The following is a 27,113-nucleotide window of genomic DNA, read 5'->3' on the forward strand; positions in this document are numbered from 1 at the left end:
GAGGAGAGCTGTCACATAGGTGAGAGAAGGGGATGAACCACCAGCCCTGGAAAAGGAGCAAATGGTGCTTAGTTTGGGAACCCTGTAAGATGCGACTTTCACTACAGAGTCCAGCCCAAATGACACATCCCTGCCCCTAAAGAGATCTGATCTGCTGGAGAATGGGCATGGGACAGTGAGATATTAATGAGCTGATCCTCACCTCAGCACTGGCTTGGATTTTCTCTTTGCATCAGGAAAGAGTTAACTGTCTCTAACAGGGTACTTCTCTGAATTTGGGGGAGGGGGGTGTGTGGTGTGTGGAGAGGGAGGATGGAAGCAGCACCTGCCCTAAAATGAACAATAAGGAGTAAACAATTAGTAGCTGCAATAGGGTGGATGAAAGGCACGTAAGGAAACAAGGAGATGGTATCTCAGCTGTCCACCGTGAATTAGCTGTGTTTCAGTTCAGTCTAGAGAGCTGTCTCTATCAGTTCACAAGCTTCTCTCTCTTTAGCTCTTGGGAATAAACTGCCTTTGTTCCCAGCTGGACTGAGATGTTTATTCATTCGATTTTAATGAAGAAAGTAAAATTTAATATTCCTTAATCAGTGTTGGTAACTGAATATCTTTAATCGATTAGTTAATACCTGTTACTGTGATAAGCCAACAGAAGCCGGCAGTGACAACAGCCTTCAGATTATGTATTAATTCTGTGAATTATTAATCACTACTATTGGTCCTCTCCTACTACTATTGATGAAATACCTCTCTTTTTTTCCCCCCTCTTTAACTGGTAAGCTATGTTTATTTAGAAGTTTTATTTCCTGTTTTTTCTTCAGTAGCCAATAATTTTTTGCAAGTTGTTTGAAGGGATGGTCTGTATTTTGCATACCATGACTCTTTTCTGTATTTTGTTCTTCCTTGGTATCCTAAAATATTTGTGAGTGTAGTCAAGGCCACTGTTCCAGCCAGATGTTTTTGCAATATATTTTCCTCAGCAGGGAAGTATGCAAAGAGCCTTTATCAGCATCGCTACTGGTTTTCTCACTAATGATTACATGAAAACCCAAGATAAATAAGCCCATGAAGCTAGAAATAAGAGCAGGGCAGTATGAACTTTTAAAGGAAAAAATCTGCTGCTTTTCTGCAGGAAATATCAGATCCTTTCCATAGGTAAGGCTGCACCATTGTCTCTTCTTTACAGATGGGGAAACACAGAGTTGAAGTGATGTGAACAGCACAGTGCAGCAGGTTCACTGCGGTGCAGGGAACAGGACCTGGTTCTACTGCACCCAAGCCACTAGTTGATGATCAGGATGTTCTGTAGCAGCTTTAGTAGCTCTCATTATTTGTCTATCCAGGGCTGGTCTATTTATTGTCATTTCATTCAGTCCTGCCATGCTAGCTTTGCCCATTTCTTTTTCATGGCTGCCTTATGTTTGGAACAGTCTGCTTGGACAACTCCTTCTCAAAAACTACATGTATGAGGACACAGAGAGGAAACTGATGGTTCTCTGATGGTGATAAGGCAGAGGAATACCTATATTTTGATGTATGAGTGTGGATCCAGCCTGGCCTGTATTGAACTTTCTTCAGCACATCCAGAGGATGATTCAGCCCTCTATAATATTTCTCTTGTTGTATCACTAGAAATTTACTCTCGTGTGGCCAAAGAAAGAGCCTCAGTTTATACAAATATGTATGATTAAGTAAAAGGTAGAAATGATTTTAAGAAGTTGAGAGTTTGCAGACTCTATTCCCTCTGTGTTGTGCACCCTTTCTCATTCTCTTTGTTTCCACAGTGGCTTGACAGACTTCCTGCAGAGCCTAGTGGTAATATTTGCCTCTGCAATTATGAGGATTTATGGCATCAGAACCAAAATCAGATGTTCCTTCCTGTATTCCCATTGTTGTCTCTCTTGGTGTCTCAGCTTTAAGAACTGGAAGATGGAAATAAAAGTGTATGAATAAAATGGATGCAGAATGAATCAATTTTTGTTTGGCGCTCACCCATATCTTTTCTTTCTGTGGCCACACACAAGCACACATTCTGTCCCTTCTGAGTCAGGCCATGCATTCTTCAGGAGAGGAAACTTGTGACCTGTCTGTGTGGGAACTTTGCTAATGTCCTTTAAAATATTGAAAGCTGGAAAGCAGACCCTTACAACAAGCTTCAGGAAAACTTGTAATTTAGGACAGTCCTAATAAAACTTTGCTTCCTCTGTGTTTGTTTTTTTTTGTTTGTTTTGGGAGATGTAGGGGGCATGTTATAAAAGATTATGGGCTGATATTAGAAAGCAGAAAGCTATCCTTCACCAGTTCTCTGTCTAACAAGTGCTGGCTTATGCATCAGAAGAGCTGAGTATGTGGTGCAAAAGGTGCTCAGCACAATTAAACTTTAACCACATTGTGGGTTTTTTCCAGTTTCTTTTAATGATTATTGTTTTCTGTAATTTTTGTCTATTCCCCTTGGCAAAGTGTTGGAATTAGAAGTTCAGGATTCGGATGGATAGCTGTGACAAGTTACCAAAGCATAGCATACATAGAATATTCTTTAATTGTTCGTCTTTTTATCTTTTAGGTCTCTCAGCAGCCAAACTGCTGACTGAGTCAGGCTTGAATGTGGTGCTACTGGAAGCCAATGACAGGGTTGGTGGAAGAACTTTCACTGCAAGGGTAATTACTTCCAAACCCATCTATACTACATGTACAAAGAATATGTACTATATGTATGCATGAAAGGCTGGTGTGGTGGGGACAAAAGATTTCCATGTGATCTGCAGGCTCTTTGAGTGATCAGTCCTTTCCTTTGGGAAGGAGAACATGATTAGCTAAGTTTCAAAATAATTTACTGGGGAGAGAAACTCAAGAAATCTCTAATTAAAAACAACAAGGCAAACCATGCCATGAAGAGCCTCGAGCTGAACAGTAACAAGTCCCATGAGCAGTGTTGTATGCTGGAGTGTCTGGGAACTGGAACCAATATATCTCCCTTCACTCCTTTATCTTCTGCCCTACCTTGACCTGGGAGACACCCTCCCATTCCACTCATCAGAAAATCTTACCTTTACTACTTCCTAATACAGTCTGTTTTGAACTAGTCATTGGCTACTTGCGCGACTGAGCAAGAACCGCACAGATGTGTCTGACTCTGTCCTTCTCTCATGTTTGTTAAGGCTGTAATGTAACAACAGACCAACTAAGTTGGTTATGAAATCCTGATCTGAGATTCTCCTTAACTGCCACACAAGAACTCTACTAAAGAATTGAAGTTTTCCATGAGGAGAGGTATCTTGGTCAAAATGTTCTGGAAGCATTTGACATGAAGAATTCCCTCTAGATTGCTCTTTTAATCTGTGTGTAATTTACAGAGTACTTATCTTTTTTTTTTTTTAATTTTTTCCCCTTTTGTGTGTTTTGTGTGATAAACTAGAATAAGCAAGTTAAATATGTGGACCTTGGAGGAGCTTATGTGGGGCCAACACAAAATCGTCTCCTGCGGTTATCTAAAGAGTTGGGAATAGAGACATATAAAGTGAATGAAGTTGAGCATCTAATACACCATGTCAAGGTAAGACATTTCTCAAGCATGCTGCTGTAGACAGGCAAGTTGTAGTGATCTCCTTTCTCATTGTTCTCCATCCATGCTACAGTGGAGTATACCTGTTTAAGTAGCTGTCATCTGAGTTTCTTGGAGAAAAATGTGTTAATCATGAAGAAATCATACGAATTACTGTATGCATGCACATCTGTGTGTCTACTCTGTAGATGCATTCTGTTAGCTGAAGCCTTGGTTATAGGACTGAGGTCTTGGTTCAAAGCTCTCAAAAAGCTTCATTGTTTATGAACAGCATGACCATGACTTTTCTCTACAGATCAGCTGTCAAGTATACTGCCCAAGGTGTCTGAATGTCCCTGTCAGAATTCCAAGAAGTATCTTCAATCAGGCTGAAAGTTTCTCAGGATGGGCTTCCTAAACCAGTGATAATTATTATCCTGACTGAAAGAAACAGGACACAATAAGTCTGGTTTGCTGATGGGGAAACTAACATGCAGTGTAGCAAAAGACATTGTAATAGTAATTGCAAAAGGCTCTGGGAGTCAAACCTTCTTGTGGAGGCAGATCTGAATGATCTGTTCACCATCTGAAACAGGGCAGCTATGGCAAAGCTGTTAAAAAGCCCACGTATTCTCAGCATTTTACTATGCTTTCTTCAAAAGAGCATCCTTTCTCCTTTCCTGATATAAAGCTGTGTTGCACACCCACAGAAGGGAAACTCTGTGTTGGGCCTGAGGAAATTAACATCAGGTTTCATTGTATGCTTGTGAAAAGCCATCCTGCAATGACTGGAAAAATATTTGTCAGATAGTAGTTAGTGTTTGTTCAAAGGTTAAAGAAAACATTGACAGATATAAAAACAGCACTAGAGGAAAAAGTACTCTGCCATATGTTTTTCCAGTATTTTTCCCACTCAATTGTTATAAAAAAGTGTGTTCTCAAAGTGCTTTGCTATGGTGACTGTCCACAATTGCTCCTTCTGTGGTAGAACTGATGGGTACATACACACTGTTCTGTTTCATGTGCCTCTGGCATCATCCTCAAAGCCTTTCTGCTTGCTTAAACTATTTAGCCTTCAGAGTCTCCTCAATAGCAATAGGAGGTCATAGGAAGACAATAGACATGGCCAGTCAGGATGACTAGCTCTCAGGACAACCTAGTTATCCTAGTGTGGGGGCATTCCAAAATTCTGCCAGATGTCACTGAAGCCAAAGCCGAAGCTAACATGTGGGCCTGAGTTATTGTCAGCAGCCAGTCAAGCATGGCTTCTTGTTTAGTAAGCCAGACCCCGTTTTCTTTCAGAATCTGTAGGAACCAGCTTGTGGCGGGATATTGGTATTACTGTGCTGGTTGAAGTAGCCTTTTGTTTTCCAACAGGCTTTCAGAATAAGGAGAACAGAGAATGGCACAAAAGTAGAACTTTGGGCTCTTGCCCAGGACAGTCAGTCTTTCCCTTGACCACAAGTGTCTTATTGCATGAGTTGCCAGAGGTTGTGTGTAGTCTGTTACTGTCATCTGCGGATAACTTTTAGACCAGGGTGGTGAGTGCTGATGAGAGTCAAGGCTCTCAGCTTTCCTCCATACCCAGCACTGATGGGACTTGCTAACATTCAGGGACATAACCCAGGCTGGCAGAGAGAGGCATGCCTTGAGGCATGCTCCCCTTAGAAGAGGCCTTGTGTTGGGACACGAAGGCATTAGAACACAAGTCCAGCGAGTCCTTACAGTAGTATGGTGTGCATCCAGAAATCCAGAGGTGAGGGAAACCACTCTGCTCCTGCATTCATTCAAGGCATCCAAGCCTGGAGATACGGGGCGCTTGCTACTTCGGCTAATGCCTGTATCTGTGCAAACAGAACCTGGGGAAACTGTGAGGAAGACTGAGGGCCTGGGCTTCCTCCAGCACTTAATGTGTCTGTGCCAAGACCTACTGAGAGATCATAGAATCAGAGTGGTTTTGGTTGGAAGAAACCTTAAAGGTCGTGTAATACCTGGGACTACACAAGGATCATGGGCAGGGACATCCTCCACTAGCCCAGGTTGCCCAAAGCCCCATCCATCCTGGTCTTGAGCACTGCCAGGGAGGGGGCAGCCACAGCTTCTCTGGGCAGCCTGTGCCAGGGCCTCACTGCCCTCACAGGGAAGAATTTCTTTGAAATATCTACTGTAAATCTACCCTCTTTTACTTTAAATCCATTAGGCTTGTCCTGTCACTACATTCCCTGGTAAAGAATCCCTCTCCAGCTTTTATGCAGGCCCCCTTTATGTACTGGAAGGCTGCTCTGAGGTCTCCCCAGAGCCTTCTCTTCTGGAGGCTGAACAAGTCCAGTGCTCTCCACCCATCTTTGTATGAGAGGTGCTCCGGCCCCCTGATTATCTTCATGGTTGTCTTCTGGACTCACTCCAATAGCTTCATGTCCTTCTTATGTTTGAGCCCCCAGAGGTGGATGCAGTATCTGAGTGGGGTTTTATGAGGGTGGAGTGTCATGCTCATAGGTGACACATTATGTGCTTAACATATGCCAGCGGGATGGAGCATCCATGGCTGTTTGATGCAGTCAGATGTCTCAGTCTGTGTGCTGGCAGGCAGGTGTGAGATTGACACTGCACCTTACACAGAGTCATGGAAAAAGGTGCCCTGGAAGGGACCATTGGTGGTTCCTATTCCACCCTGGGCTTGGAGCAGTGTCTTACCTCATAGTTATGTCAGGGGCCATTCCCAGTTAAGTGTAAAGTCTCCAAGGAGATATATGCCACCTGCTGTCTGAGGTGCTCCCAAGTCATGCTAAGATCCTGCAGGCTGTACTCAAAGTTTGTAGGCTTATGCTTGTGGCTGCATGTAGGAGAGCTCCTGAAGAGAGGAGGAAGTATGTGCCAGGATTCCCTGGTAGCCAAGCAGGAGGTAGAGAAGATACTGCACAGTGATTGGTTCCTCCTTTGGCTTTCAGCCATGTGGCTTGCCCATGTGTTCCCTGAAAATGGACAGTGTTCTTGTGCGCTCCCTGAAGTTTTAGTACTCTCAAGTCATAGCTTGCAAATTGGATTCCAGAATGTACACAGGTCTGTTACTCCTGTGTGTATTTGGACTCACTTGCTGATCCAAGCTTTTGACTGCAGCCAAATCTAATTAAATTCTGGACCACGACATTCTCTCTGAACCCAGAGAGGCAGTGAAACCTAAAGGTTTTCATTCTTCTCTCACTACACCATCAGGCATCACAGTGCATCTTGTAAAATCAGCTGCTGTTTTCACATATACCCAAAGGCAAAATCAAGCTTTTCATAGTTAATTAAATTCATTTTAGAGGCTTTTTAATAGGAATAATATATGTAGCTTCTTTGTACTACAAAATGAAAAGAATGCATTTTGTTGATCTCTGGGTGGGTCTTTGCTAATTAAGCTTTACCAGCTTGATTGGGTTGTGTGGTTTTTTCCTCTTTAATCTTTTTTAGTGTCAGGTTCTATTGTGAGATTATTTTTGGTCTCACTTATATTGTGTGTGATATTTTCACAGTAACTCAAAATTATATTTCTTCCCCTACATATTTTTTGTTCCTCCACTTGTTAAGCAGCCTTTTTCATGGTCTTGTAAATGAGAAGAACATACTAATATCCTTTGTGTGAATACTGGTTCATCAGCCTTACTAAGAAAATGAGTATAGATCTGCAAATAGTATTTTGTAGGCAAACTGCTGCTAGAACACCATTGATTTTCAAGGGCTTAACTGAAGTTAGCATCATAAATCAGATTTAAGAAACAAAAGCAGAAGTATCTGAGTGTTCTAATAGTGTTCCTATTGGACTGATAAGCAGATGTAAAATCCTTCCTAAAATAACTTTTCCTTAGCTGTCCAAGAGAGTGTTTGGGCTCTACCTTAAGTAGGTATGTTTCCAACTTTTGATGGGTGGTGTTTGCTTTCCTCACCAAAATGTCAGGTTTTATCTCAGAAAAACAAACCAAAGTGCATAATAGCCCAGGTAATTTTTTACTTTTGCCATGTAACAGTTCCTGGAAAGAAGTGTTGAAATATTAAAGCATACCAATTAATGAGAGTTTAATTATCAACATATTCATTAATTCAAATTGCATTTTGCTGTTATGTAGTCCCTATAGCCAGACAAACTTCCTGCATTTTAAACCACAAATTTATCAAATGTTATTAGATGTAGCACAGGTTCCTTTGCTGAGAAGCAAGGTAACTGAAACTGGTTTACTCTGCCTGTCTAAATCTGTGTAAAGAAACACTGCCTTGTATGACTGGTTTGCCAAATCTTTTTAGAAATTGATTCTTTTGTATGTAGTCAGGATGGTATTGCCTTTGTCCTTCTGTGGTGCCAGTTGAATTCCCTCTTACCCCATTTTTGCTGCATGTAAACCTGGCAACATAGACTGGCAACAAGACTCCTCTTACTGGCTACGTTAGACCAACAGATCTTCTTTCTCAAAATCTAGTTGTTAGCCTGTGGTAGTTTCTCCCACTCCTATTGATGATTATTGTATTTGTTTTCCAGTTGTTTTCTCCACTGGAACTACCTGTGGGATAATGCCTAAGATACTAGCATCATTGCTAGAAAGTATTATTGCTTTTAATCTCTGTGTCATCTCAGTGCAGCGTGCAGGTAGTGCCAACAGCTGGCTTAGGTAGCTGGCTGTATGGACAGTGTCTTCCACCTGAAACGTTCCTACTGTGGTCATAACTGAAATCAGTCCTGCTAGTTGTTTCCTTAGCACCAAAAGGCAGGCTTGGCATTGCACACATCCAAGGGGGATCTTTCAGGTTAAAATGCTGAAATGGTGAAATGCGAAGCATTGTCTTCCTACTCACTGGACACACTCTTGACAGAGAGTTGCTGATTATTTCATTACCTCAGTTTAGTTCCCTGCAAAAGAATGGAGTTTCCTCACACCCATTCATCTGCCAGCAGCACTGGCTAGAGTCGTCCAAATGCACATCATGCCCTCTTCAAGTTTAGCACAACTTTCATGCAATTTGAATCACAGAATTGTAGAATCATTTAAGTTGGAAAGGACCTTTAGAATCATAGACTCCAGCCATTAATGTAGCACTGCCAAGGTCACCACTAAGCCATGTCCCTAAGTGCACACGTCTTTTAAATACCTCCAGGGATGGTGATTCAACCAGTTCCTGGGCAGCCTGTTCCAGTGCGTGACAACCCTTTCAGTGAAGACATTTTTCCTAACATCCAATCTAAACCTCCCCTGGCACAATTTGAGGCCATTTCCTCTTGTCCTATTGTTTGATACTTGGGAGAGGAGACTGCCACCCACCTGGCTACAACCTCCTTTCATGTAGTTGTAGAGAGCAATAAGGTCTCCCCTAAACCTCCTTTCCTCCAGGCTAAACATCCCTAGTTCCCTCAGCTGCTCCTCATAAGAATTGTGCTCTTCACCACCATAAGACTTGTGAACCTTCACCAGCTTCGTTGCTCTTCTTTGGACATGCTCCAGCATCTCAGTATGTTGCAGTGAGGGGACCAAAACTGAACACAGTACTCAAAGTGCAGCCTCACCAGTGCTGAATGCAGGGGGGATGATCACTTCCCTAGTCCTACTGGCCACATTATGTCTGATACAAGCCAGGATGTTATTGGCTTTCTTGCCCACCTGGGCACACTGCTGGCTCATATTCAATCGACTGTTGACTGACACTCCAGGTTCCTTTTCACTGGACAGCTTTCCAGACACTCTTCTCCAAGGCTGTGTAGTGATGCTTGGGTTGTTGTGACCCAAGTGCAGGACTCAGCACTTGGCCTTGTTGAACCTTATACAGTTGGTCTCAGCCCATTGATCCAGCCTGTCCAGATGCCTTTGAGGAGCTGTCTCAAGCAGATCAACGCTCAACTTGGTGTTGCTTGCCAACTTACTGAGGGTGCACTCAATCCCCTTGTCCAGATCATTGGTAAAGATATTAAAGAGAACTGGCCCTAGCACCGAGCCCTGGGGAGCATCTTTTGTGACCAGCCACCAACTGGATGCAGCTGCATTTACCGCCACTGTTTGGGCCTGGCCATCAAGACAGCTTTTTACCCAGCAAAGCATACACCCATCCAAGCCATGAGCAGACAGTTTCTCCAGTACAATGCTGTGGGAAATGGTGTCACTAAAATGCAGCCTTTCTCTCACTCACTGAGTCATCTTGTCACAGAAGATGATCAGGTTAGTCAAGCAGGACCTGCCTTTCATAAACCCTTGCTGACTGGGCCTGTTCACCTGGTCATCCTGTAGATGCCACATGATGGCACTCAAGATGCTCTGCAACTTTCCCTTGCAACGAGGTCAGACTGACAGGCCTGTAGGTCCCTGGTTCCTCTTTCCAGCCCTTCTTGTAGAATGGCTAGCATCCATTCAACTGTGACGTCTCCAGTTAGCCCAGACTGCTGATAAATGGTGGAAAATGGCTTGGTGAGTGTTTCTGCCAGCTCCCTCAGCTCTTGGTCAGATCTCTTCTGGCCCATAGACTTGTGTGTATTTTAGTGGTGTAGCAGGTCGCTAACCATTTCCCCTTGGATTATGGGGGAGCCATTTTGCTCTCCATCCCTTTCTTTCAGCTCAGGGGGCTGAGTACCTGAGAAAACTGGTCTTACTATTAAAGACTGAGGCAAAAAAGGCATTAAGTACCTCAGCCTTTTCCTCACCTTTTGTCATTATGTTTCCCCTCACATCCAACAAAAGATGGAGATTCTCCTTATCCTTCCTTTTGTTGCTGATGTATTTATAGAAACATTTTTTGTTGTCTTTTACAACAATAGCCAGCTTAAATTCTAGTTGGGCTTTGGCCCTTTTAATTTTCTCCCTGCATAACTTCATGGCATTCTTGAAGTCCCCCTGAGTTGCCTGACCTTTCTTCCAGTGGTCATAAACTCGCTTTTTTTCCCTTTGAGTTCCAGCCAGAGCTCTTTGTTGAGCTCTTTGCTGTATTGTATTTCCAGGAGACCTCTGTTAAGTTGAAGTTCCCCAAGAGAACAAGGGCTAGCAATTGTGAGACTTCTCCCAGTTGCTTTGTCTGCCTCTTCATCCTGGTTGGGTGTTCCATAACAAACTCCCACCATGATATCTGCCTTGTTCCCTATGCCCTGATTCCTATCCATAAAACACTCAACCTTGACCATTCCCATGTGCTTCCATGGTTTCTAGCACACAAATAACCCTTGCATATTTGCTGCCACATGGCTCTTCATCCCCTGTCTCTACTGAGATGGCAGACCTAAGGACCTTGCCAGCACACCATGCCTGAAACATTGGCACACTGCCCCCAGGCTTATTTCTAAATAAATTTATCCCTTTCCCCTTCCAAATTTAATTTAAAGCTCTTTCAATGATCCCTGCTCATTGAAATGCCAAATACACAATAGGCATCTCAGGGGAGAATGCTCAGGTGAGCCCAGTCTGCAGCTCATCACTGAAGGTGTATATTTAGTCTTAATACATGCTATATTTTTAACTAGGATCACAAATCTGCACTAATGTTAGCAGGTTACATACTAATCTACAATAGATTCTCGGAAAAAAAAATAAAACTACAGCCCTCTTGGGTGTCATTCATTTTCAGCACTATTGTGCTTATTAAAGTGCAGTTTTCTGTGGTCTTCTTCATGAATAAAAAATGTGATGGTGCTGTTGTATTGGGATTTAATTAGCTGAATAAGTGACTGCTGTATCTAAAGTTATAGAATTTAGTGTTTCTTCCATGATATCAGTGATATATGCACTGAAGCTATGCAATATGATTTATTTAAGCTTTTGACCTGCTTCTTTTCAAATCTAAGGGCAGTATCTCCTGGCATAGTCAGTAGAAGTATATAGTGTAACAGCTTAAATGGATTTTTGAATGACTAGATAAAAGTGCTTTCATTTTTCTTTGTGTGTCTTAATTAGAGTGCAGTCAGAGAATGAAAAGTCTGTGAGGCTCTCAGTTGCCATCAATTTAAGTGAGGTAAAATGGCATCACATCTTTGGGGTTTTTTTTTCCCTTTTTGCTGACACTTTGAAGCAAGAACTTGGGGAACTGAGAAGAATACACCTGAATCTTTAAGAACCTGGGCCTCAGGTGACTTGAAAAGGAAGCCAAGTAAATCCAAAGATGTTTAAATTACTAGAGGGCCTTAGTAGTTACACATATAATTACTGGAATGGAAATCTATGTTATTTTAACTGTTTATGAGATTGGAGGATGCAGGCATTCCTCTCACAAGACACCATATCATTACTGATGCTCACTGGTAACCTCAAAAGTCAGTCTGAGGACTCAATAGACTGAGGCTGGTGAAAGCATCTTCCAGGCTCCCACAAGGTGTATCCTCCATGCTGTGAGTGAAGAGCAGTCACTGGCACGAGTATAGGAAAGGCTGGTCTTGTTTCCATTTTGTTGGACCTGCCCTGTAAATAAAGGGGCATCTTGCCTTTTTGTGCCAGCCACATGGCAGTAATTGCAAGGAGGAACTTCATAATTAGGCCTTTTTAATTAAAAGATGGATAATATTTCTATTACAGAAGCCTAAAAGAAGCAGGATTATGTACAGCAAATCTGCAAAGCGATTCCTGTCAAAGGAGACTGTAAAGCACGGTCTTGCAAGGGATGTTTATTGATCAAGAAGATTGACTGGAAGACTGGCAGCTGTGACCTAATAGTAGCATGAGGATGAAAGTAGGAAGAAAAATTAACTGAAAATAAAGTATGCATTACTTAATTAAATCCAAATGGAAAGAAACTTCCCCAGTCTTAGCTCTCCCAGACCCCAGGGTCTGTTCCCTAGGAGATAAGGAAAAGGAGCTGGTGCTCTCACCTAGCTTATTTAATTTGGGTTGCTGGGAGAAAAGCTTCAATTGCATCTGATTGTAAGAACTGATTTTTGTTTCCCTTGAGAAGCTGATTGAAGTGTAGAGAAAAACAGAGTTACAGGAATGTGTATTTCATACAGGAACAGCTGGCTGAACGTACTGGGTTTCACACGCCCGTAAAATTTTATGTAAGGTTTCTTTTTTTTTGTTTTGAGGTAAGAAATTTAATAACTTGATGTATCTCAGAAACAAAAGTAGTGAGCCCAACATTACCTGCTACTTTTAAAGATGGTGTTTTAGTTGCAAGAGTGTTTGTGCCTTGTCTGCTTGGTTATGTTATCTGTGGGCAAAGCTCATTTGATGGCTTGCTCCCAAATGAAACTCCCCTTTTCTCTTGTTTTCATTTATTTTTGCCCATTTATCAGCTTTTGGGAGAGGAAGGAGGGTTTTTTAAAGACTAATTCTAGAAATACCAAAAAGTTTTTCTATTGATTTTATCCACTTTGTTGGCAGATTTGATTCAGGTGTTGACAGCCACAGGCAGACCCAGTTTCAAAGAGGAGTAAGAAAAAAAACAGTCCCTAGAAACCTGGGCTTCATAAAATACCTGTTTTTCTGTAAAGGTGTGTTTTAGTGTCTGAAAAAAAAAATCCCTTTCTAGTTGGAAGGAGAGTTAGTTAAGTATTTTTGGAATTGATTGGAACACGTAGTTATCCTTGCTTTTAAACTCAGACCAGATCCTCAATTTTCCTTTCTAAATCACTTCAGTGCTGTTGTTTTTCTTCTGCCTTTTTTCAGATAAGATAAACATTTAAGGGGTTGTGTGATTGATGTGGCACTGTGAAGAGAGACTTTATTTCTATAATATGGCAGAAACAAATTGTTCCAACTAAAATCCTTTCCTTTTCAGGATGCATGTTTCAAGCCAACGTGTCTGGCTGTGCTACACTTAAAATGGAATTATTTTTGCTGACCAAATTTTACAGAACACTCTGGCATCCACAGCTGACGATCTCAAATTAGATATTGAAATAGATTTTTGAGGTTATTTAGGTGCCCTTTAGCTTTGCACCATTAGTTACCCAGGTTTTCTTGTGCTACATCTTTTGAAATTCAACAAGGGCAAGTGTAGGGTCCTGCACCTAGGGAGGAAGAACCCCAGGCACCAGTACAGGTAAGGGGCTGATCTGCTGGAAGCAGCTCTGTGGGAAAAGACCTGGGAGTCGTGGTGGACAACAGGTTAACCATGAGGCAGCAGTGTGCCCTGGTGGCCAAGAGAGCCAATAGCATCCTGGGATATGTCAAGAAAAGTGTGGCCAGCAGGTCGAGGGAGGTTCTGCTCCCTCTCTCTGGAATATTGTGTGCAGTTCTGGGCTCCCCAGTTCAATAAGGACAAGGAGCTACTGGAGAGGGTACAAAAAAGGGCTCCAAAGATGATTAGAGGACTAGAACATCTCTCATATGAAGAGAGTTTGAGGGATGATCTGCTCTCTTTGGTGACTAGTGACAGAACCTGGGGGAATGGCATGAAGCTGCGACAGGGGAGGATTAGGCTGGATGTTAGGAAGAGGCTCTTTACTGAGAGGCACTGGAACAGGCTCTCCAGGGAAGGGGTCACAGCACTGAGCTTGGCTGAGTTCAACAAGCATCTGGACAATGCCCTCAGTCACATGCTCTGACCTGGCTGTTGTCCCTGTGTAGAGCCACGAGTTCGACTCAATGAACCTTATGGGTCCCTTCCAACTCAGGATAGTCTGTCACTTAGGATTTTTTGGCGTAGAGAAGAAAAGACTGAGGGGGATCTTATCAATGCTTATAAATACTTGAGGGGTGGGTGTCAGGAGGATGGAGTCAGTCTTTTTCAGTGGTGCCCAGTGACAGGGCAAGAAGCAACAGGCATAAACTTGAATATAGGAAGCTCCACCTAAACATGAGGAGGAATGTCTTTACTGTGAGAGTGGCAGAGCCCTGGGACAGGCTGCCCAGAGAGGCTGTGGAGTCTCCTTCTCTGGAGATGTTCAAAACCCACCTGGATGCTGTCCTTTGCAGCCTGTTCTTTGTGATCCTACTCTGGCAGAGGGGTTGGACTAGATGATCTCCAGAGGTCCCTTCCAACCCCTGTGATTCTGTGATTTGCATTTTCTAACATATATATATTCTTACCTTTAGGATATCTGTCACTATAGTGGCCAGGTGAGTGTATGAGCTCCTGAATGGTGTCCCAAAGAAGGAAACTTGAATAAAGCTCATCGCTGTTACAGTGTTCTGAGTAGACCTGTATACCTCTCTCAGCTTTTATACCTCTTTCAGCTTTGTCTAGCTAATTGCTATGTTTTATTGAGAATTATGATAGCACAGGAGGCTTAGTCCCCCCGACACGTATTGTAGGATGCTGTGGATTAGAATAAAACAACCCAAAGCACACCCCACAAACCAAACAACAAAGGAGTTTTCCACAGGGCAGCAGATGAGAAACTGAGCGTCTGAGAGAGGTACAGAGTTAAAGCCTTTCTGTTTCTCAGTTTCCTTCTTAAAATTTTGCATCTTACTGTTTCTGTGCTTTATATAAATGACGTTAGTAGGATCTTAAGCTGAGAGAAGTAGGTGTGTGTGCGATGTGACAGTGCTGTGAATCAGCAGAGGGCACTACGTGCCTATAAACCCATGTAACTGTGAATTAAACATGCAGAGTCACATCTTGGTGAAGTTAGCATCAGTTACTCCTAGGTTGAGATGGTTTAGCTGAGGGAATATCTGTGCTCATTCAGTGATGCAGAGAATGCAGCACATCATCCCGTTTCTTCTGATGAAACCTGACTATATCTGTAGCATGTTTATGCCATGCTGTAAAAAAAATGCATGGATCATTGGCACCAGGGGCTTCAATTCACAGTACTGCATCCCACTTGGGCACTGCCTGGGTATACAGTGTTTAGGGAAGCATGAAGTTGTCTTGCGCCTATGAAAGCAGGCTTTCTCCTGAGATCCCACTCTGCATGGAGATACTGATGATATTTCCTGGCAGAGTGTGTCCTTTCTCAGCTAACCTGACAGGAGAAAGTGTGTGGGATCTGGTCCCTATGCCCTCACAAGTGCTGGGGCTGATATTCAAGGGGCTACTGATATTCATTTGACATGATGTGGTTTTTTTATCTGCTATAATATATTATGTCAGCTATTTGACCTGAAACAGAGCTGACATAGAAATAAACTTTCTGCATATACTATATTATGTGGTTCCAGTGTAACTAAGCCCAACATTGGTTGATGTGAAACAGATGGATCATTTGGGAATTGTAATATTTGTGACAAACACTGGATTTCTCATTATCCTGTTTGCTTATTCCTGAGACAGCTGGGTTGCATCTTCTGTATAGTTTCATCTTCTTCAGTATGTTTTAGTCCATACTGCAGCAACAGCCTTTGTAAGCTGCAAGTGACCCATCCAATAGCAGGAAGATCTCTACTTGCTGATGTTGGTGTTCTGGTGCTCTGCTTTGGCAGCATTGCAAGTGGCATCACAGTTTTTAAATATATATATATATGTGCCTGTGTTAAATACTAATAAGTCCTTAAAAGAAAAAAAGAAATAAAATGTAAGAAATTCTTCTGAGCATTATAGTACTGGTTGAAATATCATGTTAAAGGATCAGAATGGGTGGTTTTTATAGTTGGTTTTATACTGCTCTGATTTAGGTATAAAAATATTTAAACAGGAAATGTTTTGTACATCTTGTGGCACATTTTTCATCTGTGTCTTATTTTTCATTAGAGATTACACAGCACTAGGAGATATGGAGAATGCTAGTCCCAGCAATATGATAGAAATATCCAAATTTTGCCTAAATATCAAAAAAATTGCATTTGCAAAACTGCGAATTCATCAGAAGTAGAGCTGGAATATTTCAGTTTGGAAAGTGCTCAGAGCTATGTGTAGTAATGTTTTGGTGCTGCTATTTTTGTTTCTGTGTAGAACCTTGTCTTGCTGTTTCTTCTCAAACAAAATTCTGATTGACAGCTCCTGGAGTTTTATCGGTATAGAAAATAAGGATCAGGCCTTAGGTAAAGTCTTAGGAGCTGTTGAAAGTAACTTTCACAGGAGACTCCCTAACTTTGATGGCTGTTTTTATTTTTCCAGGTTGAGGGTTTGTTCTTGTGCTTTATGAGGCTTGTCACCCCAGATTTCTGCACAGGAGGCATACCTGAGATTCCCCGTTCAGCAGTTCAGATGCAGCGAGACAGAAGCATACTAAAACAAAGATATGTTTTGTGTGTCTCTCAGCCGTATGCTCATGAGGAAGCACCACAGGGAATTCATAAGGCTTGAGTTAACTCAGAGGGGATAACTCAGTTAGGATTGCCTCTGGCAGAGCAGGAAACTCAGAAGAAAATCAGCAATAACCCATTCTGATGCTCTTCTGGGTTTCTTGAGCACAGCAGTGTGCGTATTTCATAAATCTAAATCTGGGAAGTGCTGGGTACTTAAAAGCAGACTGATATGCTCTGTCTTTGGAATACTTACACAGTGTTTAAATTAGTGAAAGGTGGCTCTAGTGTTTGAAGAAGGCATGGTAAAGCTGACTTCTTGCTGCCACAGGACTTAGTGATGGTATTTGAGTGTGCCTGAAAAGGCTAAAAGGTAATTACCAACATGGTTCAGATGTTACTAGCTAGGGCAGGAAGGTATTCAGTCTGTTAGTATTTGTTTGTCTTTCATAGCCCTTTGGCATTAGAACATGAAGGTCTACCTTGGTTCAAATTAATTCCATGTTAATTCCATAATAGTGCCCAAATGTCCATATTGGGACCAAATGCTTTTGATTAAACAAATTCATTAGGTTCCATCTCCATCTACAGGGATATGCTTTTCTGATTCCAATTTAATGCATTTTCATATGGTTGAGCCCAAGGGCTGTAGAAATGTGCCCTGTTTTTTTCCATCCTGAATGGAAAAAAATCCCAACACCCCAACCTTCTATTTTCTGGAATATTTGTGAGCATGTGCTATAATGTCCATTCTTAAAATGTAAATGTCAAAGTTTTCAACCCTGGTGCCTCTGACTGGAGATGTTGCTATGACAAAAATTCGGATTGAAAATGTTTTTTAAAAAATTATATTTTGGCATTTTACAATCTGTAATCTCTCCTCAAAAGCACTGCAAAATAAAATTGTAGTTTTGAGGCTGTTTCTTCTTACGTCCGTGTGCCAAAGAATTAAATCCTTTCCTCCCACACTTCCTAACTTCCATTACCTTGGTGTTTCTGGCAAGGATTTCATTAGTCATGTGTCCATGCAAAGACTAGGTGAAAAAACAGTTTCTTCTTCATTTTCTCCAGCCCTTTGAGGTTTTTATAAACTATTTTTCTGTTATCCTTAGGTTTGTTGGTTTTGGGGTGGGTTTTTTGCCGTAGTGCTTTTTGAGTATATCTCTCTCTCTGAATTAGAATTCCTTAAAGTTATTAGCCAGCATTTTTCAAGGTTATGTCTCATTTTGTTATTTCTGGACCGAGTTTTGAGTCTTTCAGGATCCCTTTGTGCCCTTTTACTGTCTCTTCTGGTGCTTGCAGACACCTGCAAATTTGAATAATTTGCTCTCTATCCCTTCTTTCATATTATTAATAAAGGGGCTAAATCATATAAAGCCTGTCACTTCTTTGTGTAAGTGCTCTTTAGATACTGCTCCTCTCAACACACAGTGGTGGTGGCGTTACCTGCTGCCAAATATTAAATTTTGATGCAGTATTTCTTTTGAAAGCAGTGTAAATATTTTTTAATGATGGGTTTGTGTGGCAGTGCATCAAATATCTACTAAAAGTTTTTCCTTCTGCCAATTGACATTCATGCTGATGCAGTGCCCACTTAAGTACATAATCTAATATAGGTTTTGAAAAATCAGCTGTGGCACACAATATGGCCTTTATTGTTTACCTATTTTATGGCGTCCAGAATGCACAGCGAAAAAAATTAGTAATCACATAATGCTAATGAGCTTTTTTTTTTTGTTAATTTTTAAGGCTCTTATGCTGCCATCCATATAGCCAGCCAGGGAAATCCCATATAAATAAAATGGCTCTACAAATTACCTGTCATTTTCCACTCTTAATTAAGCTAGACCTTCTGAATATCTAGTAGTGGCAATACAGATATATAAAATCTAACTATTAAACATATAATGATGGAATTAGGATGTTCATAGTGTCACACTATCATTCTCTGGAATTTATGGCCAGAGTTGTTGGATTGGGAAAATGAGTTATTATTAGTAAATGCTACATCTTTCTTTAGGGATGGGAATTTTTAGCTTAGATGAAACCATATTTTTTTTTTCCAGGGAGGTCTCTAGGCTGTGATTTTTGTATATAATTAAGCTCATCACAGATGCTTTTGTCTGAATGTGAAAGGAAAAAAACATACCAATACACTAAATACAATTAACAGTTTGGTCTCTTCATGAATATTTAGGAGAAAACATTGTAAGATGTATCTCTCTTTCAGTAGCAAATATCCAGTTCAGCAGTGCTATTCTATCTCATTTTTTGGGTCTGATTTTAGTGACTCTATGCCAGGGTATTTGTTTGTTGCCCAGAAATGCCCAATAGACATCTTCAAAGATTCAAGGCAGTATCAGTTCTGCACACAACTGACTTAATTGAACTGCACATCACTTTGAAGCTGCATGTGCAGAATAACAGGACCGCATAACAGTTGAGATTGGAAGGTACCCCTGTCTTGTCCAACCACCCCCGCTTAAGCAGGGCCACCTAGAGCCAGTTGCCCCGAGCCATGTCCAGACAGCTTTTGAATATCTCCCAAGATGGAGACTCCAAAACCTCCCTGGGCTCAGTCACCCTCATGGTCAAAAAGTGTTTCCTGACATTCAGAAGGAACCCCTGTGTTTCAGACTGTGCCTGTTGCCACTCGTTCTGCATGCACACACAGACGTGATCAGTTGGAAGCTGTTACGTGTGTTGATTAAAGTTCTTCTTTCTTCCAGTGAACACTTAATTATTTGGTACTGCTTCCCACATATAGAAGCCATGATTGCAGTTGTATTTAGTTTTTATTGTGTTTTTATTTGTTGTTCATCTTGTAGGGTAAGTCTTACCCCTTTAAAGGTCCATTCCCTCCTATGTGGAATCCGTTGGCCTACCTGGACTACAACAACCTGTGGAGGACCATGGATGACATGGGAAAGGAGGTATGTCGTGAGGAATTGTGGCTGACTGTCTGAGTTCAGCTTTGCATCCTTGAGGGACAGAGTACAGATGGGACATGGGTGCAGGTAGGCAAAGACGCTCTAGCCTAAACAAACCTGGTGCTGGCAAGAGCAGCAGCGTGCCATGCATTTTGGTGCATGCTGGTGGTAAGTCCTGTCAAGCTCTTCTGAAGGCCATGCTGCTGAGGCTGCTTTCAGCCACACCTTTTCTGGATATACGAACATTAGGGTTTATGTAGGTGATTTTTAGCACTTTGCCTGACATTTGGGCAAATAATAGTCTAAGTGGTTTGTAGACCTCAAATGTATGTACTTCTCCACCCTCAAATTCAATGTGTCTGGTTTAGTTTGTTACCAGTAGTGCATGTTTTCCATTGACTGAGCTACAAGAGTTTGAGAAGAGGCTACTGTTACCTCTGTAGATGAGTGGGAGAGATACAGAATAACTCAGAGACATTCCCCAGCACTGTACTTTGCCTTTCTAGGCAAAGATCTTAACTCTAAAATTATTTTCTATTCTTCAATCTAAAAAAAAAAAAATAAAAATTAAATCTTAAAACAAGCAAACAAAACCAAAAACTCTGAAAGCATCTTCTGTTTGCTGTATTACCTGCCAGGAATTTGGAGGCTGAATTGCCATGGAAAGATGGGATTTTCTGTGTGGTTTTGCCTCTTTCTTGTGCTACTCATCACAAAATGAATGAATGCTCTTTAATGTCTCCTTAGATTCCCAGTGAAGCCCCATGGAAGGCTCCCCATGCAGAAGAATGGGACAAAATGACTATGCAAGATTTAATAGATAAAATTTGCTGGACAAAGTAAGAAACTCTTTGATGTGAAATATTATAGCTTATATTTATATACCTTAGAGCTTCAAGTAAGCATTAGTGCTTTGCAAACAGCTGTAACTACCACTAGAATACAGCCTTTTTAAATAAATGGGGTGAGAAAAATCTTGTAATAATGGACCACAACACCTGTCAACACACACAATATGTTCTGTTGTATTTCCATAACTGTTTAGACTAAAATAAAGACAAAAATGCATTTCAGTGGGGTTACTTCTGAAGAGATGGGTATTGCTTTCATCTGTTATGTGCACTTTACCTCTCTTTACTGCATGTTTAACCTTTAAGAGAAAAATGCTTTGGCTACAGCAGGTTTTTGAATCAAACTTTTAATGGAACAGCACACATTTATTCTGTGTTGGACCAGCTGATTTTACCAAAGTGCTATAAAAATATCATTTGTCTTGAAATAGCACTAAATCACTTTAACACCCTTCATTCTATTGTTTAACTGCTGCACTATATACCACCCAGGGAAACTGAAAATGCTTCCTTTTTTTATGTATACATCGCAGCAATTTTTCTTTACTTGCCATTCAACAGCAGCTTGATTGGTTTTCTTCGCTCTGAAGGGAAAAAAAAAATAAATTAATTCTGTTTCACTGTAAAGCAGATTGATTTCTACAGCAACCTGTTCAGAATTGTTAAACACCCGACACGTGGCTGCCGCAAGCCTGCACCAGCTTGGTGCAGAAGCCTGCTAGCACCCACTCCAGCTCACACTTTCATTGAAAGGGGCATCTTTAAAACTTCAGCCAGCTTCAGAAAGCAGCGTGGTCGTTGTTAATGGACAGTAGGTTCTTGTCCAAAAAACTTTTACTCTTCTGGCTGTTTTGCTTTCCCAAAAGTGGCAGTTGCACAGAAGCATGCAGAAAGCCTTTCTTCTTTGTATCACCGGTCACGTTCAGTAAAACCGAGCAGAAATGTGTGCTGGTGGTTCTGCTGGCCATCTGAACCCCTGATTTGGTAAGGAACTAGACAGGTTAGCAGAACACCACGCTTCGGTAGTCAGTCAATATTCGGTGTCTCACGTGACTGCAGCCTTATCTTTTCAAACTCTGATGGAATCAGACTTGACATTTTATCTGAATATTGGCGTAACTGTCGGCCTCCCTTCATTCCAAGATGCTTTTCAGATTTTATATGTGCATCTCAGCTTGATTTGCCCACTTTGTTCAAGATTTAGGTAACATGCTGTAGAAACTTCCCAGCCTGGAAGGTAATGTTCCAGAAGGGTAATCTCCTGCTATTTCCTCTCATCTAACAGACTGTACAGATTTGCTTTTGGCTAGAATTGCATGCTGGATATACCATGAGTGCTCTTGGTTGAAATCATGCTGCCATTCCTAGGTAAAACACTGGGAGAAATTGGGAAACTGAAATGCTGAAAAGCAGTGGGAGAAGGCAGCAGAAAGAAACTTGGAGAATTTAACCACCATCTAATCCTTCTGATTACAAAATATTAATAAAAACCATATACTAATTATCCCATTACGTAAAATATCATTCAGAGTTGATCATATTTACAGTATGTGTTTATAAAGACAGTAAGTATTTTCTGTATTATTTTTGCCTGTCAAGAATGAAGCCAGAATGAATCTGTATTTCATAAAATTGATCTGCTTACTTCAATAAGTCTTTGCATTTTTAGAAAGGACAGAAGATACCTTTTTTCCTCTGCAGATCTATAGCTGAGTTTGAAATAGTATTTTTGAATTATTTCTCCTTTCTCCTTTAAACACTGTCAAGAAAAGGAAGAAGCAATTAAAAGTGGATTCTGTACTGGCTTCAGAAGTTATTGATTGCTTGATGCCTGGCATATGAATTACCTCTAGAAACTCAGTCTGTGTCGTTCACAGTGCAGTTAAGCTGAGAATCTCCTGGTCCTGTGTATGTCCCTTTGAACTCCTCCTTAGAGGGAGGGCAGATGAAGTGTTGACTTTTAACAGGAGCAATGTTTCCTGGAGCCTTGATCAACCCTGTCCTAGTTCACCCCAAGTCTTGCACAGGTTTATACCATAATTTCTAGTAGAGCTGTTATGAAGGCACCAACTGGAGGACGTAAAGCAGTGATCCTCCTTCAGACACAGGCTGATTTTCTACTTCTGTGTTCCTCACTGCTGGCTACTGTATCACCGTTTAAAATACTGACTTGAGGAGCCAAAAGTATTCCTTCCCTTTCCTTGTCAGACTTTTGCATGAATCCATATATGCTGTATCTTCACATACAGCTTCCTGCTTCTGTTTCTTTCCTTGTGTTCCAGCTGCAGCAGCTCCCTGAGCCCAGCAGAGGAGCGGGCAGTGCAGGGATGCTGACTAATCCAGAGAGCTGAGATAATTACCTTAGACAAGACACCTAACTTTTTCTTATGAGAAGTGTTGGATAATCTCTGTGCTGTGTACTTGAGGGATGGGGCATTCGGCAGGTGCAGACAGAGCTGCAGGTCTTGTATGTAACCCAGGAACCATGGGAGGACATGGTGGTTTTGGAGCCCAGTGAAGACAAGGAGGGCTTGCTTCTCTTTATCCTCAGTCTAGGCTGACAAGCTACCTTTGTATTAGAAGCACAAAGTGATAGTAGCTTTCATTGGCTCCTGGAGCCCTGATTGTGCTGAAATACAGCAGTGCTTGGTTAGCATTTTTTTTGTGGGGTTACTTGACAAATGTTGCATAAAAGGAATTTATGTTGTTTCCTATTTCAACTGAAATTAAGGAATTCTTTGCTCTCAGTGAAAAAGAGGTTTCCAAAGACAGTCTCTTGTACAGTTCTCTTCTAAAGAACAAGATTATGACCCTTCATCAGCTTTTAAATTACCTCACTTTCTTGTCTTTGCTGCAGAGCTGCCAAGAGTTTTGCAACTCTCTTTGTGAATGTGGATGTCACTTCTGAACCCCACGAGGTCTCTGCCCTGTGGTTTTTGTGGTACGTGAAGCAGTGTGGAGGGACAGCGAGGATATTCTCAACAACCAATGGAGGGCAGGTACTGTCAGCCATCACCCCCTGCGGCTCCTGACAGGCTCTGTTTCAACTTAATTCCTTTGCTTGTTTGTTTAAGTTCAGAGGGCCAACTGAGACATTTGTGATCTTGAGCCAATAGCACATTAATAACTAGTTCCATTCATTTACACATTAATCTGCATCTTGCAAAACTTAGTTTTTGCAACTAAACAATAGTTGAAAGCTATTCCTGTGCTGAAGGCCTTGGCCCAGAGAGCAGTTCCAGACCCTGGCTTCCTTTTGGGCTCTGGTTAGAATGTGTATTTTGCTTTTCCACTTTATTATAAAGAGAGTTACTTTACACTTAATTCTTTCATGAGGCTGAAGCATGCCTTACCACTTCAGAAGCACCTAACGGGGATGGCAATGCTAGCTGTGTGAGTATGTAGAGTGCTGCAAATTAATGCTGAAAATGTAGCCCAAAACTGGGTTCCTAAAGACAATAGCTCCTGGGATTAAAGCTGTTAATGTTTTAAAATCAGTCTGAAGAACATGAACACTGCCTGCTTAAACACGTGGTATTGCTCTGAAATGTTTGAGATCTGGTATATTAGTGCTGCTTCTGCATTTCAAGAAGGTAAAGACTCTGTTAATGGTATTCCTCTTGAGAAATGGAAATTTTACTAATTATATTAGAAATAATTATATTTTAGAAATGCAAATTACTCATAAATAAATAACTAAAATTACAAATAATACATTAAAAGATGTTAAAATGCATAAATATGCATAGATAAGCAATAATTATAGATAATTTAACTGTATATAAGTTGCATAAAGTATTACTTGAATTCTGCTCTGTTAGAGGTGATTTAAGTTAGTTTAGATTACATATGGCAGGATACGTTTTCGGTCTGAACCATGCTGCTGATTCGGAGCCACATCCTACCTCTGACACACAAACCTCTGCAGGGATCAGAATGAACTCAAAGAAAGGTTTAAAGGTTTAAGCTCTTTTCAGAAGTCTTGCTGAGTCACACAGGTCTGTGAAACACATTTAGAGGCCACAGGAAAAGGGATTTTCTCATGGGGTTACTGATACTTCTAGTTTTGGCTGGTGGCCGAATATGGGAAGGGTTTGTTTTGAGGAGTTCACTGAAGGAGAAAGGAACATGGGCACGTCTTCCAAGTGAGACTGATGATCTTTCCTAAAAAAGTTTGATAACAAGAGGGGAAAGGGATTTGTTTTGGATGCCATGCAAAATGTTTGTCATGATGTACACTATGCATGCATCACTCTGCTGATTCTGCTTTGCTGAGCTGTCGTTTTCTGCCTTTCAGGAGAGGAAGTTTGTTGGGGGCTCTGGCCAGATCAGTGAGAAAATAATGGAGCGCCTGGGAGCCCGCGTGAAGCTGAGGAAGCCGGTCGTCCGCATCGACCAGTCGGGTGAAAGCGTCATAGTGGAGACCTTAGATCATGAATTATTTGAGGTAATGAAACCTCTGACTCTCAGACAACACTTTGTGCTGGGATGTCTACAGAACCTTTACCTTGTCCTTTCTCTGTAGCAGGGATTAAAGTGACTGTGGCAGAAAGTCTCACTTCCTCATTGTCCCCGAGTAACAGCAGCGGTAGAGCTTAAAGTGATGCCTGCAAACCAAGCGTATATTTGAACTCTTCCTTCACTAGCATCCCTTCTAGTACTCAGTTACCTTTTGAGTTAAAGGATAGTTTTAAGGTGAACACAAAAATGAGCATAAATGCTTCAGGCTTTGCTTCCAAGCCCCAACAGAGGAGTCCAGATGGAAGGGAGACCAATGGACTCTTGTAAAACAGAAAATCTTTCCACTGGCTTTTTTTCCAGCGCTGGGGAAAGAGCAGCTGCCCATCATTGGAACAGATGGCTATTTATATAATGCTTGTTTGTTGTTTAACAACCGGGATTTTGTGAAGGTTCAGTTTTGTAATTCTTATGCTAAATGCCAAAATTTCTTCTGAAGATACACCCTGCAGCCTCCCCAGATGTCTGCCAAGATCATTAGAGCAATATACTTAGGATGAAGTAGCGGAGAATGTAGTTGGCTTACGTTGAATTTCTTTTCCAGGGCAAATATGTGATCAGTGCCATTCCCCCAGCTCTTGGCTTGAAGATTCATTTCAACCCACCCTTGCCACCAATGAGGAACCAGCTCATCAACCGAATCCCCATGGGCTCAGTCATCAAGTGCATTGTGTACTATAAGGAAACTTTCTGGAGAAAGAAGGGTAATACTTTGTAATTGAAGGGCATAGTAGCAACAGAAAGGGGGAAGAGGGTACATGGTAGTTGAGTAGACTTTGTGTTTAGAGAGCGCTGGACCTCAGAAAGAGACTTTGAACACTTTTATGCCATTTTTGCCTTTCCCTGTTTGAGAAACTTGAGGATTCAACAACAGGAGATTGCTTTATTGCCTTTCTCCTTTAAAAATGTTTGAAAAGGATTGTTAATTGCCAGCACATTTTAGATTTGAACTTCTCTCTTCTGGAGATGATCTAGTGCTTCTCTGAGCCAAAGGAATGCTACACTGCAAGGGAGCTCTGCACTAATCTTTGTCAGCTGATGGGGATCACTTTAATTGGGTTTTGTTCTTATTTCCTTTGTTTTTATATCTTCCTACATTAGAATCATAGCCTCTGAGAATGACAGAGATTGGGTGGGACCTCTGGATGTCATCTAGCCCGATGCCTTGCTCAAAGCAGGGTAAATTTAGGTCAGGCTGTTTAGGGGTTTTTCTAATCAAGTTCTGAGCATTATGCAACTTCTTGGAAGCTCATTCTTGTTTGAACAGATGGATCCTAACTTCTTCCCCACTTTGTACTTACCAGGGTATTGTGGCACCATGATCATTGAAGATGAGGATGCTGCAATCGGTTTAACACTTGATGATACTAAGCCTGATGGCAGCTTTCCTGCCATAATAGGGTAAGAGACAGTGAAGGTGTCCAGTTAATGCCTTTTTATTTTGCCTTAGTGGCAACAGCTGAAACAGAAAAACTGCTACTTTTGAAGGGAAATACTTCAGAACAGTTAAAGGGTTGAATATGTTCTGTGGTGTGTGAGAAATACATTCTATGAACTTTACTTTTAAAAAAAATCTCCCTATGATTTAGTTGCTAATTTGGAAAAAACAAAATTCTGTTTTTCTTCTCTTTTTCTCACTGTCTTCTTTTGCGTTTTTGTGTGGCAAAATACAGAACTGGAGAAGAGGAAAGGAAGGAGAAGAAAAAAGGGAGTGATTGCAGAAATGTGAAGTTTTCTACAAATAGTTTGTCATCCCTGTATCTTCCAGTTGTGAAAATGAAAATTTGTTTTCTAGAATTATAAGTTTGTTATTGGGGTGTTTTGTTGGTTGGTTGGGGGTTCTTTTTAAACAATTTTCACCTCTTGTTGTCAGAAGCCTGCACACACTGCTGTGTAACAGTACGGTCATTGGGAAACAGGTCATAACTTGAATCTCGGAGCAGTTCCTTCCAGAGCAAGTCCTGCATAGCATATAGGGTTAAATAGAGAGGTGAAATGGATATTTTGGATAGATACCCAAAAGCTAATACTATGTATCAGAAGGTATTGGCATTTTAAATAATGCAGTAAGTGTAGTAACATAATGGAAATGAATTGATTGTTTTCTTCCTTTTTTACAGCTTCATTCTTGCTCGGAAGTGTAGAAGACTGACCAATCTCACAAAAGAGGAAAGGTGAGTACAAACACTGGAGATCTGCACGAAAT

General features: G+C 41.3%; 1 protein-coding gene across 2 annotated transcripts in view; it reads left to right on the forward strand.

The window, feature by feature from the left end:
* The window catches only part of LOC311194820 (amine oxidase [flavin-containing] B-like), a 58,294-nt gene that overhangs the window by 15,985 nt on the left and 15,196 nt on the right, over positions 1 to 27,113 (forward strand). For both annotated transcript variants that reach the window (XR_014617463.1, XM_084268037.1), the window contains exons 2-10: positions 2,564 to 2,658; positions 3,416 to 3,553; positions 19,437 to 19,541; positions 20,286 to 20,377; positions 23,247 to 23,388; positions 24,687 to 24,836; positions 25,452 to 25,611; positions 26,212 to 26,308; positions 27,028 to 27,081. Coding sequence is in view for 1 of the 2 variants with exons in the window: in XM_084268037.1 (XP_084124163.1) it covers positions 2,564 to 2,658; positions 3,416 to 3,553; positions 19,437 to 19,541; positions 20,286 to 20,377; positions 23,247 to 23,388; positions 24,687 to 24,836; positions 25,452 to 25,611; positions 26,212 to 26,308; positions 27,028 to 27,081 (1,033 nt within the window). In the remaining variant the exon portion in view is untranslated. The remainder of the gene's footprint in view (positions 1 to 2,563; positions 2,659 to 3,415; positions 3,554 to 19,436; positions 19,542 to 20,285; positions 20,378 to 23,246; positions 23,389 to 24,686; positions 24,837 to 25,451; positions 25,612 to 26,211; positions 26,309 to 27,027; positions 27,082 to 27,113) is intronic.

This window comes from Gallinula chloropus (assembly GCF_964237585.1).
Source record: "Gallinula chloropus genome assembly, chromosome: 1".
In the NCBI taxonomy this organism is placed as follows: Eukaryota; Metazoa; Chordata; class Aves; order Gruiformes; family Rallidae; genus Gallinula; species Gallinula chloropus.